Source organism: Bos grunniens, chromosome 19 (genome assembly GCF_055505025.1).
Source record: "Bos grunniens cultivar Pamir isolate PY7600 chromosome 19, Bosgru_T2T1.0, whole genome shotgun sequence".
In the NCBI taxonomy this organism is placed as follows: Eukaryota; Metazoa; Chordata; class Mammalia; order Artiodactyla; family Bovidae; genus Bos; species Bos grunniens.
In genome coordinates this window covers 22,844,548-22,862,069 of record NC_141183.1, presented here as the reverse complement: position 1 = coordinate 22,862,069, position 17,522 = coordinate 22,844,548, and the positions used below count along the sequence as shown (strand labels likewise).

The 17,522-nt window shown below is 57.4% G+C and overlaps 1 protein-coding gene across 6 annotated transcripts in view; it reads left to right on the top strand.

Moving 5' to 3' along the window:
• Positions 1–13,262, top strand: part of RARA (retinoic acid receptor alpha) — a 44,137-nt gene extending 30,875 nt beyond the window's left edge. For all 6 annotated transcript variants that reach the window (XM_086357786.1, XM_086357788.1, XM_086357785.1 and 3 more), the window contains 7 exons: positions 4,296–4,444; positions 5,776–5,917; positions 7,861–8,021; positions 8,341–8,517; positions 9,731–9,935; positions 10,966–11,124; positions 11,703–13,262. In XM_086357786.1, the coding sequence (XP_086213912.1) occupies positions 4,296–4,444; positions 5,776–5,917; positions 7,861–8,021; positions 8,341–8,517; positions 9,731–9,935; positions 10,966–11,124; positions 11,703–11,920 (1,211 nt within the window). In that variant the 3' untranslated portion in view covers positions 11,921–13,262. The remainder of the gene's footprint in view (positions 1–4,295; positions 4,445–5,775; positions 5,918–7,860; positions 8,022–8,340; positions 8,518–9,730; positions 9,936–10,965; positions 11,125–11,702) is intronic.
• The last annotated feature ends 4,260 nt before the right edge of the window (positions 13,263–17,522 follow it).

Sequence of the window (17,522 nt, the reverse complement as noted above, 5' to 3'; positions counted from 1 at the left end):
CTCCTCTGTTGGCTGTCCCCTGTCTGGGTTCAGGCTTCTCTGGAAGGGAGGGGCTCTGTGCTTTGGCGGGAGCCGTAAGTGCCTGGGGTGCACACCTGGGCGTGTTTATACCCAGCAGTGAGGTGGTGTACCTGAGGGCCAGAACGGCGCTCAGGGGGTTATTGTTACTTGGCTCCGGTTTAGTCCTCTCTGGGCTCAGCTCTTCCCTGGGGCTTCTCCCCCCACTCCCGGACTGGCTGCCTCCCTCCAGCCTGCTGGGGAGGAGGGGTGGAGTGGGTCTCTGGGGGCCTGGCGGGCTTCGGGAGGTTGAAGGGCAGCCCCCAACACCTTCACCGTGGGAAGAGTGACCTGAAGTGGGGCGACGCCCATCTCTGCCCCTCTCAGAGCCACCTCACCCCCAGCTTCTATCGTCCTGCCCCCTGACCTTTGCCTCTGGGGCAGATTGCCTGGTAGGCTGCAGACGGTGGGAGGGAGGGAGGGAGGGAGGGGTGTTCATGGGTGGACTTCAGGGAGAAGGGGACATGCGAGAAATGTGACATATACCAGGACCCTTCTTCCTGACCTCGCAGAACTGGAGGACGGTGTCCCCTCTCCAGAGTGGGGTCACTGAGGGTATGGCTGCCGTGGTCCCTCCCTCCACAGTCTCGGCCGCCTTTGCCAGAGGTCTGGGGAGGAGCGAGGATCTGAGACCTTGGGCTCCAGCCCTTGGGGGCAGCTCAGCTCTTCCTGGCCCCAAACTGGCCAGACAAGGTCCCAGGGAGCCTGGAGTCCAGCAGGCGACAGGGAGGTGGAGGACACGGGGCAGCGTGGAGCCAGAGGCCTGGGCTGCCCTGTCTCCGTGGTCGGAGTGTGGGTGTGTGGCAGTGGGCTCAGCCCCCAAGGCTGTGTAGGCTGGGAGGGGGGCTTTAGGGGTGGTTGTGGGGCACAGGAAGGACCTGGAGGCTGGGGGTGGTGACCCGAGCGAGTCTAGAGCACATGGGGTCATTACCCAACCCACCAGTGTGGCCTTTGATGACAGGAGCCCTCGGGGGTCCTCTCCACCAAATTCTCCATTCCCTCCTGCCACCTCCACCAGGGGTGGGAAGAGACAGCAAGTGGGCTGTGGGAAGAGACCTTCCGATCCTGCAGGACCCTGGGGACCTTGCCTTCCTCGCCAGAGCCCCCGATTTGGGGCGCCAGAGGATAAGGGGTACAGAGGAAGTGGCTTTCCATCTGTCCCCCACCAATCTCGCCGCTCTTGCCTCCGCCCGCTCCCAGACGTCCAAGAATGTGAAGCACGTGGATGCCCTTAGTGGGGGGAGGGGGAGAGATGGTTATCGGCGGCCGCTGGGTAGGGGCCTTCTTCCGCCCCGGCCGCGGCACTGCACCCAGAGCCACCCCCACCCTTCTCCGGGGTGGAGGCAGGGCGGGACCCAGCGCCTGGCGCCCCCTCCTCTGCCCTCCCCGGGGGCTGCGAGGGGAGCTGCAGAGGACCGGGCGCCAGCTGGATTGGGAGGGGAGCCGCTGGCCGGGGGCCCGGCTGATTTCCTGCTGATCTCCTCCAGGAAACCGGCCCCTTGTGCGCCTGCGAGCGGCTCTGGGCCGCTGGGGACTCCGGAGCGCTCTGCGCCTCCTGCCCGCCGGGGGTGGGGCAGCACGGGAGGGAGGGGACGCCTGGCTTCCTGGGCCGGTGCCAGCCCTCCGCCAGGCGCTGGAACTTTGAGCCCGAGAAGGTGTGGTGCTTCTCCCGTGCAGTCTTTCTGCAGGAAGAGGAGAGATCTTGTGCTGGGGCCTCTGGGGAGGGGCCAGGTCGTGGCAGTCCTTACTCCCCCAGGTGTGCAGAGTTCAGGCTAACTCTTGCAGAGGGTGGGAGGGTCCTAGAGTGTCCCCTGTTCCTCTGCGGCTGCTGGCTACACTCCTGGGAGGTGGGGACTGGGCTGGGGCTCTGGGTTCAAAGGGCACAGTGGGAAGCCTCCAAGCTGTTACCTGGGTGACAGGTGGGGCTGTGCTGGGGGTAGAGGGTGCAGAGCAGAGTTCGGCCCCAGAGGCAGCCCGCTGCTATGGGGTGGGCCGAAAGGAGGCCTCACTGAAACCAAACTGTACCCCCACCTTGGGTCAGCTTGCCCCCACCCCCCATCCTGCCAAAAAGCACAGTTTAGAAAAGCACATTCTTCCAGTTTCATAAACAGCCTCTGGACTTTGCCTTAGCTCCAAATTTCTACAAGCCTTTGGCCCTCCAGTCAGTCCCTGGCCTCAGAGCTGTCTGTCCTTCATCCGGGCACCCCCTGTGCGTCCGTGCACCTCCCCTCTCTCGAGCCCACTCTGAACCCAGAGCTCCCTCTGTCCTTTCTCCCCCTGCCTTCTGGTCCATTGGAGAGCTTTGAGACTTGGGGGAGGTGGACCCAGGGCAAAGACTGGATAGGAGCGGATGGGAGGGGGGTAGGTCAGTGCCTCCAGCCCCTGCTTATTGGGTCCCCTGTTTGTTGGAACGCTGACTGGGATTCTAGGCCACGGTCCCCCCCACATCCCCTTGTCCTTGACAACAACCCCCCCCCCCACTAGTCTGGATTGTCTATTGTTACTCCTTTTACGTCTTGGAAAAAGTTAGCACAACAAAGGGCTCCTTTGTCGCTCACCCCTCTGCCTCCTGGCCTCACCCAGGCCCCCCAACCCTGCTCCCCCCACAGCAGCTGTTCTCAGGCCTCTCGCCTGTCTGATTTGCTTGTCTGGCCTCCGGGAGAGTGAGGTGGGGGAAAACCAGGCCAGGACAGTTCGATTTGGGGTGAGGAGCAGAGTAGTGGGGGAGGGTCAGCAGAGTCTGGATCTCTGGGGGTGTGGTGTGAGCATCCACTGATCCTTTGCTGCAGGCTGCTCTCTGGGCAGGGACAGGGACGCAGGGCCATAGCAGTGCTGGTCAGCAGGCTGACCAGGGAAGTGGTGCCCGGGCCCAACTAAGAGCCAGGAAAGCCTTGCCAAGGTTGTTGGCCTGGTTCCCTGTCATCGGCCGCCTGGCAGTCTCTGGTCGTGTCTGCAGGTAAGGGGGGAGGGTGGTAACCTGCAGCTTGCCAGCCCCCCATCTGAGTGCTTCTTTTCTCTGTGCTTGGATTTTGGGGCCACATGAGCCACTATGAGATGCTATGAGGTGCTTGGACAGGAACTCGGCCCCACTGAATTCCAGAACCTTGTGTGCTGGGGTTTGGGGTGAGGCTAGGTAGGAGTCTGGGGTGTGGGAGGAGGCAGGGATCTATCTACTCAGGGAGGCATCCCTGGCCTTGGACCAGTGGACTTGGCGAAGGCCTCAGGAGGCTGCCACTGGCCCCTTGGGAATCTGGGGGTGACCGGGTCACAGTTCCCATCTAGTACAGTGCACCCACAGCTGCCCTTGCTTGGGGCACAGACAGCCCCCACCTAGCCCTGCCCTGTTCTGCCTGGGTGATGGGCATGGGGCCAGGCACTGGGGAGGATTCTGCTAGTGGGGGCTGCCCCTGCTGGCGGGGTCACCCTCCTGGCTGCCCTCTTGGAGCTGAATAACAGGAGGGGAGGGGGACAGTAACCCGGACATACTATGGACTCTATGGCCAGACAGACAGAGCATTGATGGGAACAGACCCCCTTTGTCATGCTTTTCCCCCCAGCCAGGGTGCACTCAGAGCCATGGGCTTCCGGGGCCCACAGGGACTCTTCCCCCTGTCTCCACAGGGTCCCCCTGCTTCTCTGAGGGAGTCCCTGCCTGTTGTGCCCCAGCATTTGTGACTGTACCCGGCCTTGGATCCCTGGCCAGGGGATTGCTTGGGCGGAGGAGGGGCTGTCGCTGCTGGTAGTGGGGGTGGAGAGGGGAGCGGAAGCAGAAGGGGTGGGGGAGTGGCCAACTTTGAATATCCTGTTGACCCCAGTTTCCTCTGCCCCCAGCTTGTGTCCTGGCCCCTCCCTCCTTCAGGCCTTAACCCCTTCCTCACTTGGGGGAGGTGGGACCTGGCGCCCAGGGTCCAGGGCTGTGGACCCAGGCTGATACCTATACCTGGCACCTGCCTAGTATAGCCACATCCACATACCAATCTGATGGTTTATTATGTGATGTTTCTGGTTTTGAAGGTGGGGTCCTGGGGAAGTAGGCAGGACTGATGGGGTGCTGGAGGCATCATTGGCAGTCTGGCTGTGGGAGTGCCAGCTTTCCCAAGACTGCCCCTGCCCCAGAGTTTGACATCTGGCAGCCCTGGGGCAGCTGGGAGAGGTTCCTGGGCGAGACCTGGAGGCCAGGTGGGCACTGTGCTGAGGGTGGTGGCCTGGGTCTCTAACGGTCCTTCTCTTCTCTCTAGCCATTGAGACCCAGAGCAGCAGTTCTGAAGAGATTGTGCCCAGCCCCCCCTCGCCACCTCCCCTCCCCCGCATCTACAAGCCTTGCTTTGTCTGTCAAGACAAATCCTCCGGCTACCACTATGGGGTCAGCGCCTGTGAAGGCTGCAAGGTGAGTCCAGGGCGTCGTGGGGAAGGACAGTCCTGATTAGATAAGTGGGATGTTCTCACCGCCGGGTCTGGGGACTGTACCGGCAGTGGGGGTGTCCCTAAAGCTGCTGCTCTAACTTCTGTGTGGAAGGTGGCAGGAGCCTTGGAGGAGAGGAAGCCTTCAGCAGAACCTCCTTACCGTAGATGAGCAGGGGTCCCCCAAACCGGAGGTCTTCCTCCAGCCCTGACTCTTTCCCCTAGCATCTCCATCCTCCAGCTGGCAGGGCTCACACCCGCTCTGCTCCCGCTGCCCGTGTTGCCATGGTGAACTGGCTGCCGACTGGCTCTTGGCTGGGGACCCAGGAGGCCTGCCCCTGGTGGCCTGCCTGCACCTTGCCATAGCAGCCTGGCAGGAGGCCGTCAGGAGCAGGCGCCTTGCCTTGGTCTCTCCTTCAGGTGCCTGGGCTGGGGCTCCCCAGCTTCTGGCCGGATTTCCACGTGCCCACATTAGGTTCCAGGGTGCAGAAGGGACTGCCACCTTTCCGGAAGCTGTGGGCATGGCCTTCCCGCTTCCTCTCCCCAGGGCTTGAGTCTGTCTGTACCTGTTTCTTCTCCAGGGATTGGGGATCAGAAGCTGCACAGCTTCGGGGCTTGGGGCCCTACGCTCCCCCTCAGTGTGGAGTGGCCATCAGGTGTGGGGCAGAGGTCAAGGGCAAAAAGCACAAGGCCTTGGACTCTCTGTGTCTTGCCTGTCCTGTCCAGACCAGCTGTTCGTGGTCTGCCCTAGTCAGGCGTCTGTCCGTCTCGCTGTTAGCCCACATGGGCAGCCTCTGACCAACCTAGTCACCCTGTGATCTGTGCTCATCTGCCTGGTTAGTGAACGTGTGTCTTGCTGCCTTGCCTGTGAGCACTCATGTCTCCACCTGTCAGGCCAGGCCAGCCCGTGTGTGTATCTCTCTGGCCCCTCCTGCTTGTCTCCTTTTCTTGCACACCGAGCCCGGGGCTTTGGGTTCTAGAGCTCTGTCTCTCTCTCCCATCTAGCCCCGTCTGCTGCTTTTCCTGACCCACCAGCAGCCTGCGGTCCCCTTCCCCAGGGGTGGGGAAGCCAGGTCTATGTGTGCAGGGTGGGGGAAGCCCTTTCCCCACCCCAGTGTGGAGGCAGATACTCAGATTCTTCCGGGGGATCCTTATAGGCGTACCCTTCTCCCCGTCTTCTCTGGCCTTCTCAGGTAGGGGATGGCCAAAGGCTTGGGGACAGCAGTCGCCTGATTCTTGGCCCTCGAACTGCGGCTACAGGCCAGCACCGCTCGACTGTGGGTGTGGCTGACCTGACTCCCTGCTCTCTGTACCCAGGGCTTCTTCCGCCGCAGCATCCAGAAGAACATGGTGTACACGTGTCACCGGGACAAGAACTGCATCATCAACAAGGTGACCCGGAACCGTTGCCAGTACTGCCGGCTGCAGAAGTGCTTCGAAGTGGGCATGTCCAAGGAGTGTGAGTGCCACCGATGGGGCCGCGCCACGCACTGGGCAGGGTGTGAGCTCCTAGCCCCTAAAGCCAGAGGAGCAGGGGCATGCGGGTGATCGTGTGGGTGCAAATGGACCTTGCCGTGATGCGGTGCCCTGGCTCATGGTTGAGGACAGTTCACGTATAGCTGCACGGACCGGACCTGTCTGTCTCACCATCTGTGTGTCCATGGGCGGACAGCCCTTCCTGTTCGTGTGAGGCGGGCTGTGTGTGCTTGCTCACGTGTACGCACGTGTCTGCCCCTGCCAGCTTGCTTCCAGGCTCTGACTGGCTCTGGGGCGGGGCTCAGAAGCATCCCTGAGTCCCCCACCCCATCGTGCATCTGAGGACAGGGGTGCTGCTGGGTATTTGTGTGCAAGTGTTGAGGGTTGCTCCAGGCACCGGGATCTAAGAGCCTTTGTCTGGTGGAGCCTGGGACCTGGAGTTGGAAGAGCGAATTGGGACTTCTCCAGTCCCAGAGGAATGGGGGTTTCCAGTTTGGGCTCAGCTGAGGCCCGATGGAGGGAAAGAAGGAGGGCTGGACAGGGAGACCCTCTTGTGTTGAATCATGGGTGTTGCCTTGGTGACCGGTGATTGATGATGTCAGAGATAAATGACGCTGACAGACGCCTCCTTGTCTGCGTGGCCGTTGCCATGGAGCCCGAGCCTTGGGGGATGGGGTGGGGGAGGGGGCTGCAGGACCCTCTAGCCCTTTGTGGGCAGGGCAGTGGAAGAAGGAAGTGGGGAGGGGACATGGTGGGACGACAGGAGTAGAGGAACCCTGAAGTACCCGGCCACCTCCTGCCTCAGGAGGAAAGGGCTGTGTTGTTCTGTAGCGTAGGAAGTGGTGGCTCCACGCTGCAGAGCAGGTGACAGCTTGGGACCTGCAGGCCTGGGACCCTTCCCCGCAGGGCCCAGCACCTCCTCCTCCGCTTCTGCCACCTTCCCGATCCCAGAGCTTTTCATGGCAGGGGGACCAGGGTGGGGCCCCCTCTCCCTCCCACTGCCAACTCCCCCTTCCCCTCCCTCCTTCTCCTCTCTGGCTGCTCTGTGCCCCGGAGCTGAGCAGCTGCCATTTCAATAGAATTAAAGCTTCCGAATGATAAACGTCTTGTCACAGCTGCAATTTTCTCTTCCCAAATTATCCCCCCTCTCTCCCTCTCCCTCTCCCTTCTCTCCCTTGCACTTTATTGAATTTGCAGAATCGACATGAGTGATCTCCAAATTATGCCAGCTCCCCCCCCACCCTGCTACCCCCTCCCTGGGTCCCCCACCCCCCACCCTCTCTTCCTCCAGCGTCAGCAGCCGCCACCACTGGCCCTGTGAGTGATTGTGTGTCTGGGATAATCGGCTGGTAACGACCCCATCGCTTCTTTAAAGCCGAGTGGTGTGTGCGGCTCAGCGCCCCCGGTGATTTGTCAGCTCCCCCGGCTAATGGGCCGAGAGATTCTGCCACCCGGCCCCCCACTCTCAGGCTGGGGAGCCCTCCTCCGTGTCTGCCCGCCCAGGGAGCTGCTCTGAGCCCATCCCAAACACTGCCGGGAGGGCTGGGTCGGTTCTCCCTGCAGGCCGGAGTAGCAGGGGGCAGGGAGGCTGAGAACACAGACCTGGGACACCCTGCGCACAGGCTTTCACCCTGGAGAGTGAGCTGGTCTGGGGCACGTGTGCTGTGGTCACAGGCCCTGGGGCAGGCCTCGGCGTGTGGGCCGGGTGGGCACCGCAGAGGGGGGCCGAGGGACCGGCTGTGTGTGGATGTCCCGCCTGCCTGTGCACTCACGTGCGTGTGCACTTTTGTGTGCGTGCCTGACCACACCCGGTGGCCTCCGCAGCTCTCAGTCTGGTGGGAGGAGCTTGGGCTGGGGTTGGACGGCTTGGGGGATGGACCGCTGACCCCACCTGCCCTCTCACTGTGCGGCCTGGGCCCTCCACAGCTGTGAGAAATGACCGGAACAAGAAGAAGAAGGAGGTGCCCAAGCCCGAGTGCTCCGAGAGCTACACGTTGACGCCAGAGGTGGGGGAGCTCATCGAGAAGGTGCGCAAAGCGCATCAGGAGACCTTCCCTGCTCTCTGCCAACTGGGCAAATACACTACGGTATGGCCCGCTCCCCCGCGACCTCATACCCCTTCAGCTGTCAGGCCTGCCCCTCCCCCCAGCTGGGCAAATACACTTCAGTACAGCCCCCCAGGGGCACCCCTGCTTCTTCAGGCCTGCCCCTCCGCAACCCTGCTTGGGCTGCCTTGTCCACCCCTTCCCCGCCTCTCAGGAAGTGAAGGCCAGTAGAGGGCAGGCCTGCGGGTGGGGCCAGGTAGAGCCAGGCCCAGAAGGGTGCCACCAGGGGAAGGCCCAGAAGGGTGCCACCAGGGGAAGGCCCTCACTCTCCTCCCACTCCCCCCCTCCCCCATTCTCCCAGAACAACAGCTCAGAACAGCGTGTCTCTCTGGACATTGACCTCTGGGACAAGTTCAGTGAACTCTCCACCAAGTGCATCATTAAGACTGTGGAGTTCGCCAAGCAACTGCCCGGCTTCACCACCCTCACCATTGCGGACCAGATCACCCTCCTCAAGGCTGCCTGCCTGGATATCCTGGTGAGGGTCTGCACCTTGCCCGCCTAGGCACTGACTCCTGTGTTCTTGGAGGATGTCCTGCCGCTCAAATAACCACTTTCCTAAAAATCCATCTGGAGTCGACCTGTCCAAACGCCCAGCCACCTGAACAGCCACCCTTCCTCTCCCCCGCGTGTCTACCTGTCTGCTTAGCCACCCAGCACCCGGGTGTGCACCCATTCACCTCTAGTCTCATTCATCCACCCTCAGCCCATCTTTGATTCAGTGCTTCCGTCCACCCACCCATCTTCCCATCTATTCAGTCTAATAAAGGTTCACCTGGGACCCTGTGTGGCCAGGCCTTGAACTGGGTGTCAGAACAGAGGTGAACACACCACTGTCCCCTCTCGAGAACCTTCCATTGGTGGAGGCAACAGATAGGTAAACAGAGGTTGCAAAACTGTGATAAGTGCTGGCTGCAGATGGGGGAGGGCTGTCCCCTCCCTGCAGGACAGAGAGCCACACTACTGGGCCCCAGGGAGGAGCCCCAGAGGAGCTGGCCTCTAGAGGTGTGTAGAATGGTCTGTGAAAGGCCTGCTGGCGTGGGACCAGTGGGATTCAGGGGACTGCAGGGTATTTGGTGGGGCCAGAGGGTGGGCTGGACTTGAGGCAGGATGGGGGCGGATGAGATTGTCAACTCCAAGGCTGGAGGGAGGCTTGTCCTCCCTGTCTTCCTCAGCCCTCCTGTTCCCTCTCGGCCACCTCCAAGGTCGGGAACCTGGGGTGTGACCAGGCTGCTCTTCCTGGTGGAAGGGAGATGCGAGAGGCAGGGTCAGGGTTTGAAAGACCTGAAGATGAGGTACATTTACTGAGCTCTTGTTCTGTCCCCAGTCCTGGGAACCATAGACTGAAATCCACTTTGGTTTTGGCCTTCCTGGAAATGTTTTGTTGCCCTCTTAATTCTCTGTGTGGAGGCAGGATGCTGTAGATCTGCACTGTCTAATACAGTAGCCGCTGGCCATGTATGGCTGTTTTAAATTGAAATTAATTAAAATTAAATTCAGTTTCTCAGTTGCACTTGGCATGTTTCAAGTGCCCACTGGTCACCAGTGTGACTGGTGGCTACTGTGTCGCACAGAAGGTTCTGTAGAACAGCAGTAGTCTGGCTGCCCGCCAGGTGGTCCTGGGGGGGGATGCTGGTGCCGGAAGTGCTGGCGGATGTGAGTTCCTGAACTCGAGAACCCTCTGCACCCAGATCCTGCGGATCTGCACACGGTACACGCCCGAGCAGGACACAATGACCTTCTCGGATGGGCTGACCCTGAACCGGACCCAGATGCACAACGCCGGCTTTGGCCCGCTCACGGACCTGGTCTTCGCCTTCGCCAACCAGCTGCTGCCCCTGGAGATGGATGACGCTGAGACTGGGTTGCTCAGCGCCATCTGCCTCATCTGTGGAGGTGGGCTGTGGGCCTGGGTCTGGGGGCCAGGCCCAGGGGTGGTGGTGTGGCTTGCGGAGCCTCTCCCAGGGAGAAGCTGGGGGATCATTTGATCAAAAAGGCACCTGTCAGACAGGAAAATGAGTCCCAGCAGAGCAGGGTCTGGTCTGTGGCCACAGGGCAAGGGAACAGTGATAGAGACCTGAGCTCTGGTTCCCTATTTCTAGGCAGCACTCCTTCCAGGGGGCTTAAGAGTGAGGACTTGGAGGTCAGACCACCCAGGTTCAAATCCTGGACAACATGTGACCTTCAGCAGGTCGCTGAACTTCTCTGAGCCTCCATTTCTGTAAAATGGGGGCAGTAATGTCTCCACCTCATAAAGTTGATGGGAGGATTAGGAGGTAATAAGTAAGGCACAGTGTGCCCAGAGGAAGACCCAGTAAATGCTGGCTGCTGTTATTATTTTATTGTCATGAGTTCTGCCATATTGGGCTGGTGTCCAGAATAACCAGCTCGAGTGGGAGACCTGGCTCTGCTTAAGATGGCACTGCCTGTGTTCAGGGGTGTGACCTCCATGAACTGGGCTCTCAGGGCGAGCTTTGGGACACCCTTGTGCCCCAGCCCTTCTTTGCTCACATTTGAGAGCCTCTAAGGCAATGGCACCCCACTCCAGTACTCTTGCCTGGAAAATCCCATGGATGGAGGAGCCTGGTAGGCTGCAGTCCATGGGGTCACTAAGAGTCGGACACGACTGAGCGACTTCACTTTGACTTTTCACTTTCATGCGTTGGAGAAGGAAATGGCAACCCAGTCCACTATTCTTGCCTGGAGAATCCCAGGGACGGGGGAGCCTGTTGGGCTGCCGTCTATGGGGTCGCACAGAGTCGGACACGACTGAAGCGACTTAGCAGCAGCAGCAGTAGGGCCAGGTGGGGAGGCCTGAGGAGCAAAGATACTCTGCCCAAGGCCTGGACAGGTGCGCCCCCTGGTGGTCACGATGGGGCCCGCAGCTGTGTTCCTCACCAGGCAGAGGGCTTCTCTGCTTCTTCAGACCGGCAGGACCTGGAGCAGCCAGATAGGGTGGACATGCTGCAGGAGCCGCTGCTTGAGGCACTGAAGGTCTATGTGCGGAAACGGAGGCCCAGCCGTCCACACATGTTCCCCAAGATGCTGATGAAGATCACAGACCTGCGGAGCATCAGTGCTAAGGGTGAGGCTCTCTCCCTGTGTGTCTGCCATCCATGTCCAGAGTCAGGCCTCCTGTGTCTGAGCCAGTACCCCACATCTTTGTGTCCTTGTGATGCCCCACTCACCTGAACCTCACCGTGCCCAGGTGACCTCCGTGCCTGTGAGCCCCAAGATGGCAGTGTCATCTTGGCATGCTAGTTCAGGGCATGGCTCTGGAACCAGACTGTTGTGTGTCCTTGAGTGGGTCACACAACGGCTCTAAGCCTCAGTTACCCATCTGCAGAGCAGGGATAACATTTGCAGAGTTGTCTTGAGATGTCAGTAGGAGAGTCAGCAGCACGTAGGAAGGGCCTGGCATCAAGCCCAGTGACCCCAGAGCCAGAGCTGGGAGCCACTTTTCCCTGCTGCCCTTCAGCTGTGGGGCTTAGGAGAGCTGGCTTACATCAGGAAACAGCGCAGGGGTCGGTGTGTGGCGGGAGCTGATATTGGTACTGTGGATCCTCCTACCCCTTGCACACTCCCTCCTGGGGCCACGCTTGTGTGCAGGGCTAGAGGAGCAAGGTGGCCACACTCCTGACCTCTGTCCCTCCTTTCCTGCAGGGGCTGAGCGGGTGATCACGCTGAAGATGGAGATTCCGGGCTCCATGCCACCTCTCATCCAGGAAATGCTGGAGAACTCAGAGGGCCTGGACACTCTGAGCGGACAAGCGGGGAGTGGGGGGCGGGACGGGGGTGGCCTGGCTCCCCCGCCCGGCAGCTGTAGCCCCAGCCTCAGCCCCAGCTCAAACAGAAGCAGCCCGGCCACCCACTCCCCGTGACTGCCCTTGCCCCATGGACACAGCCCTCACCCCGTGCCCTGGCTTTTCTCTGCCTTTCTACCAACCATGCAACCCCCACCAGCCCTGCGCCCCACCTGCCCTCCCTTGCCCGGGGGGCTGGAGGGAGGAGGTGGCGGCGACTCTTCGGACAGAGGCCCGGGCCTGCGATGGACTGCCCGCTCTTGGAGCCTGGGCTGACGTCAGGGCCGTGGCCGTGGACTGAGTGAGGACCCCTGGTCCCGGGCCTCAGGATGGGGCCTGCGGGCTTTGTGTTCATCAAGACACCCTTCTGCCCACCTCGCCACATCTTCATCACCAGCAAATGCCAGGACCTGGCTCCCCCATCCTCAGAACTTGCAAGCCATTGCCCCCCGGTTGGGGAACCCCCCCTGCCTCGGTTGGTGACAGAGGGGGTGGGCCGGGGTGGGGGAATCCCCTGTACATACTTTGCCATACCAACCCCCAGGTATTAATTCTCGCTGGTTTTGTTTTTATTTTAATTTTTTTTTCTGGTTTTGATTTTTTTAAATAAGAATTTTCATTTTAAGCACATTTATACTGAAGTGTGCTGTGTATTGGGGGGAGCTGGATTCAGAGCTGGAGGGGGGGATGGGCCCCGGGGGAGGGGAGTGGCTTGAAAGGGGCTTCCCCTGTCTCTCCAAGTCCCTGTGCCCCCCAAGGCCCCCTCCCCAGCCATTTCCTCCTCAGTTTTCTCTTTAAAACTGTGAAGTACTAACTTTCCAAGGCCTGCCCTCTCCTCTCTCTCTGCCTAACCACTGGGCAAGGACAGTTTCCTGGCAACCCCTGGAAGGAGTGGCTCACCCCCGGGATGGGGCTGGGGGCAGAGCACCGGGGCCTCAGGACCTCCAGGCGTGTGTTTCTCCACCCTGTGTCCTCTGCTTCCCCATCAGAGCCCACGTCATCGAAGTCCTCCAGCGCTCCCCTCCCCATGAAGGGGCTGGCCAGGGGGTCCGAGCTCCCCTGCCCTCCAGCCTCATGGCCACCAGCACCGCCCACAGGGCCCCCGGACACACACAGACACACCCACCCACACACACACACAGTGGACAGACAGGCCGACAGACACATGGCCTGAGTTCCTCCATTTCCCTGGCCTGCCCCCCACCCCACACCCGTGCCCCCTCTTTGCCCCGCAGGACGGGCCTACAGGGGGTCCTCTCATGTCACCCCTGCTCCCCCGGGGCTGGGGGAGCTGGCTCTGCCCTGCCCTCCTTGCCCTGGGGTTGGGGTCTCATCCCCCCCAGAGCCCGCTGGTGCACCTGTTACTGTTGGACTTGCCACTGAGATCTACTGGATAAAGAATAAAGTTATATTTATTCTACATGCGCCTCAGAGCCTCGCTGCCTCGCCGCCTTCTCTCGGTGTCTTGGGCAGGGCCCAAGCTGCCTTCGGGACCTGCCTTGCTGTGCTCAGAGCTTTGGAGATACTGGGAGGAGATAGGCCTGCCCTTAGGAAGCCCTTGGTCTAGGGGTCTCACAGCCTGTCAGGGACCCATGTAGAGAGGTGGGAGGGAGAGAGGGAGAGACCGCCTCAGCCTTCAGGGAGTCCCCAGCCCGAGAGAGAAAGCCACCTCAGCTCTCTGAGAGTCCCTAGCCCTTGGGAAGCTAGAGCTTGAATCAGAGCCATTTAGTGGCAGAGTGCTATCTTTAGTGACCACCGATGACCACAACAAGAGTGGCAGTTGGCTTGGGGGACTTGGGTCAGGGGCTCGCTCATTGCAATCTAAGAAGAGCTCAGGATTGGGATGGAACCTGGGAGGCCGGGCCACTTGTTCTTCCACCTCCAGGAAGAACTGTCCCTGTCCCGCCCCCAACGTCACGTCTGTGGGCAGGAGGCACAGGGGACAGGCAGGTGACGGCACCTGGATGCTCCTGATCGAGAGAGTGGAGTGTGATAGGCCTTGAGGGTCCTTAGAAACCAGTTTTAACCCCCTCACACTAGGCATCAAGGTCCAGAGAGGGCAGTGCCCTTGCCCAGGGTCACCCAACAAATAAGTGGCCGATCAGGGAACAGTAGTAAGGGCTGCTATCACTTCATGGCAAATAGATGGGGAAAAAAATGGAAACTGACAGATTTGATTTTATTGGGCTCCAAAATCACTGTGGACAGTGACTGCAGCCATGAAATTAAAAGACACTTGCTCCTTGGAAGAAAAGTATGACAAACCTACACAGTATTGAAAAGCAGAGACATCACTTTGTGGACAAAGGTCTGTGTAGTCAAAGCTATGGTTTTTCCAGGAGTCATGCACAGACGTGAGACGGGCTGTAAAGAAGGCTGAATACCAAAGAACTGCTGCTGTAGTGCTGGAGAAGATTCTTGAGAGTTCCTTGGACTCGGAGATCAAACCAGTCAATCCTAAAGAAAATCAATCCTGAATATTCATTGGAAGGACTGATGCTGAAGCTGAAGCTCCACTACTTTGACCACCTGATGCAAAGAGCCAACTCAGTGGAAAAAACCCTGATGCTGGGAAAGATTGAAGACAGAAGCAGAAGGGGGCAACAGAGGATGAGATGGTTGGATGGCATCGCCAACTCAATGGACATGAATCTGAGCAAACTCGGAGATAGTGAAGGACAGGGAAGCCTGGCATGCTGTAGTCCAAGGGATCACAGAGTTGGACACGACTTAACAACTGAACAACAGTAGGGCTCCCGCCTCTCAGCCAGAGCTCTTTCCTGGATCTCTGAAGCCCTTGAAGAAGTGTCAAGCACCGAGGCCTGGGGGAGGTCTAGGGAATTGGCAGGAGAGGCTGTGTTTGGGGACAATTAGCAGGCTCCCCTGCAGGATGCGATTCCTGTGTGGGAAGTCTCTTCTGTGGGAGACCACCGGCCATTTCTACTTCAGCCATCAGGTGGCGCCAGCTTCTCACTTATGTCACAGTCTGGCCTAGGTTGGAGTGGGACAGAGGTTCTCTTCCTCTAGCCAATATTTTCTAACACTTCCCATCAGGTTTCTTTATGAACTAGACAGAAATTTAATATAACATACCAAACACATGCTTTAAAAAAATCACCATGCTGTCACACTGTCCGGTAAAGGAAAGCTCCTGGAGTTGGTGATGGATAGGGAAGCCTGGTGTGCTACAGTCCATGGGGTGGCAGAGTTGAACGTGACTGAGCAACCCAAGTAAGACAGGTGTTGCAAGAGGGCATCAGAGGGCAAACACACTGAAACCATACTCACAGAAAACTAGTCAATCTAATCACACTAGGACCACAGCCTTGTCTAACTCAATGAAACTAAGCCATGCCCGTGGGGCAACCAAGGACGGGCGGGTCATGGTGGAGAGATTTGGCAGAATGTGGTCCACTGGAGAAGGGAATGGCAAACCACTTCAGTATTCTTGCCTTGAGAACCCCAGGAACAGTATGACAAGGCAAAATGATAGGATACTGAAAGAGAAACTCCCCAGGTCAATAGGGGCCCAATATGCTACTGGAGATCAGTGGAGAAATAACTCCAGAAAGAATGAAGGGATGGAGCCAAAGCAAAAAGAATACCCAGCTGTGGATGTGACTGGTGATAGAAGCAAGGTCCGATGCTGTAAAGAGCAATATTGCATAGGAACCTGGAATGTCAGGTCCATGAATCAAGGCAAATTGGAAGTGGTCAAACAAGACATGGCAAGATTGAATGTCGACATTCTAGGAATCAGCGAACTAAAATGGACTGGAATGGGTGAATTTAACTCAGATGACTACTACTGTGGGCAGGAATCCCTCAGAAGAAATGGAGTGGCCATCATGGTCAACAAAAGAGTCCGAAATGCAGTATTTGGAGGCAATCTCAAAAACGACAGAATGATCTCTGTTCGTTTCCAAGGCAAACCATTCAATATCACAGTAATCCAAGTCTATGACCCAACCAGTAATGCTGAAGAAGCTGAAGTTGAATGGTTCTATGAAGACCTACAAGACCTTTTAGAACTAACACCCAAAAAAGATGTCCTTTTCATTATAGGGGACTGGAATGCAAAAGTAGGAAGTCAAGAAACACCTGGAGTAACAGGCAAATTTGGCCTTGGAATATGGAATGAAGCAGGGCAAAGACTGATAGAGTTTTGCCAAGAAAATGCACTGGTCATAACAAACACCCTCTTCCAACAACACTAGAGAAGACTCTACACATGGACATCACCAGATGGTCAACACCGAAATCAGATTGATTATATTCTTTGCAGCCAAAGATGGAGAAGCTCTATACAGTCAGCAAAAACAAGACCGGGAGCTGACTGTGGCTCAGACCATGAACTCCTTATTGCCAAATTCAGACTTAAATTGAAGAAAGTAGGGAAAACCACTAGACCATTCAGGTATGACCTAAATCAAATCCCTTATGATTATACAGTGGAAGTGAGAAATAGATTTAAGGGCCTAGATCTGATAGAGTGCCTGATGAGCTATGGAATGAGGTTCGTGACATTGTACAGGAGACAGGGATCAAGACCATCCCCATGGAAAAGAAATGCAAAAAAGCAAAATGGCTGTCTGGGGAGGCCTTACAAATAGCTGTGAAAAGAAGAGAAGCGAAAAGCAAAGGAGAAAAGGAAAGATATAAACATCTGAATGCAGAGTTCCAAAGAATAGCACAAAGAGATAAGAAAGCCTTCTTCAGCGATCAATGCAAAGAAATAGAGGAAAACAACAGAATGGGAAAGACTAGGGCTCTCTTCAAGAAAATCAGAGATACCAAAGGAACATTTCATGCAAAGATGAGCTCGATAAAGGACAGAAATGGTATGGACCTAACAGAAGCAGAAGATATTAAGAAGAGATGGCAAGAATACACAGAAGAACTGTACAAAAAAGATCTTCACGACCCAGATAATCACGATGGTGTGATCACTGACCTAGAGCCAGACATCCTGGAATGTGAAGTCAAGTGGGCCTTGGAAAGCATCACTACGAACAAAGTTAGTGGAGGTGATGGAATTCCAGTTGAGCTATTCCAAATCCTGAAAGATGATGCTGTGAAAGTGCTGCACTCAATATGCCAGCAAATTTGGAAAACTCAGCAGTGGCCACAGGACTGGAAAAGGTCAGTTTTCATTCCAATCCCAAAGAAAGGCAATGTCAAAGAATGCTCAAACTACCACACAATTGCACTCCTCTCACACACTAGTAAAGTAATGCTCAAAATTCTCCAAGCCAGGCTTCAGCAATATGTGAACCGTGAACTTCCTGATGTTCAAGCTGGTTTTAGAAAAGGCAGAGGAACCAGAGATCAAATTGCCAACATCCGCTGGATCATGGAAAAAGCAAGAGTTCCAGAAAAACATCTATTTCTGCTTTATTGACTATGCCAAAGCCTTTGACTTTGGCACTTTTGACTTTGATTGTGGATCACAATAAACTGTGGAAAATTCTGAAAGTGATGGGAATACAGACTACCTGATCTGCCTCTTGAGAAATTTGTATGCAGGTCAGGAAGCAACAGTTAGAACTGGACATGGAACAACAGACTGGTTCCAAATAGGAAAAGGAGTTCGTCAAGGCTGTATATTGTCACCCTGTTTATTTAACTTCTACGCAGAGTACATCATGAGACACGCTGGACTGGAAGAAACACAAGCTGG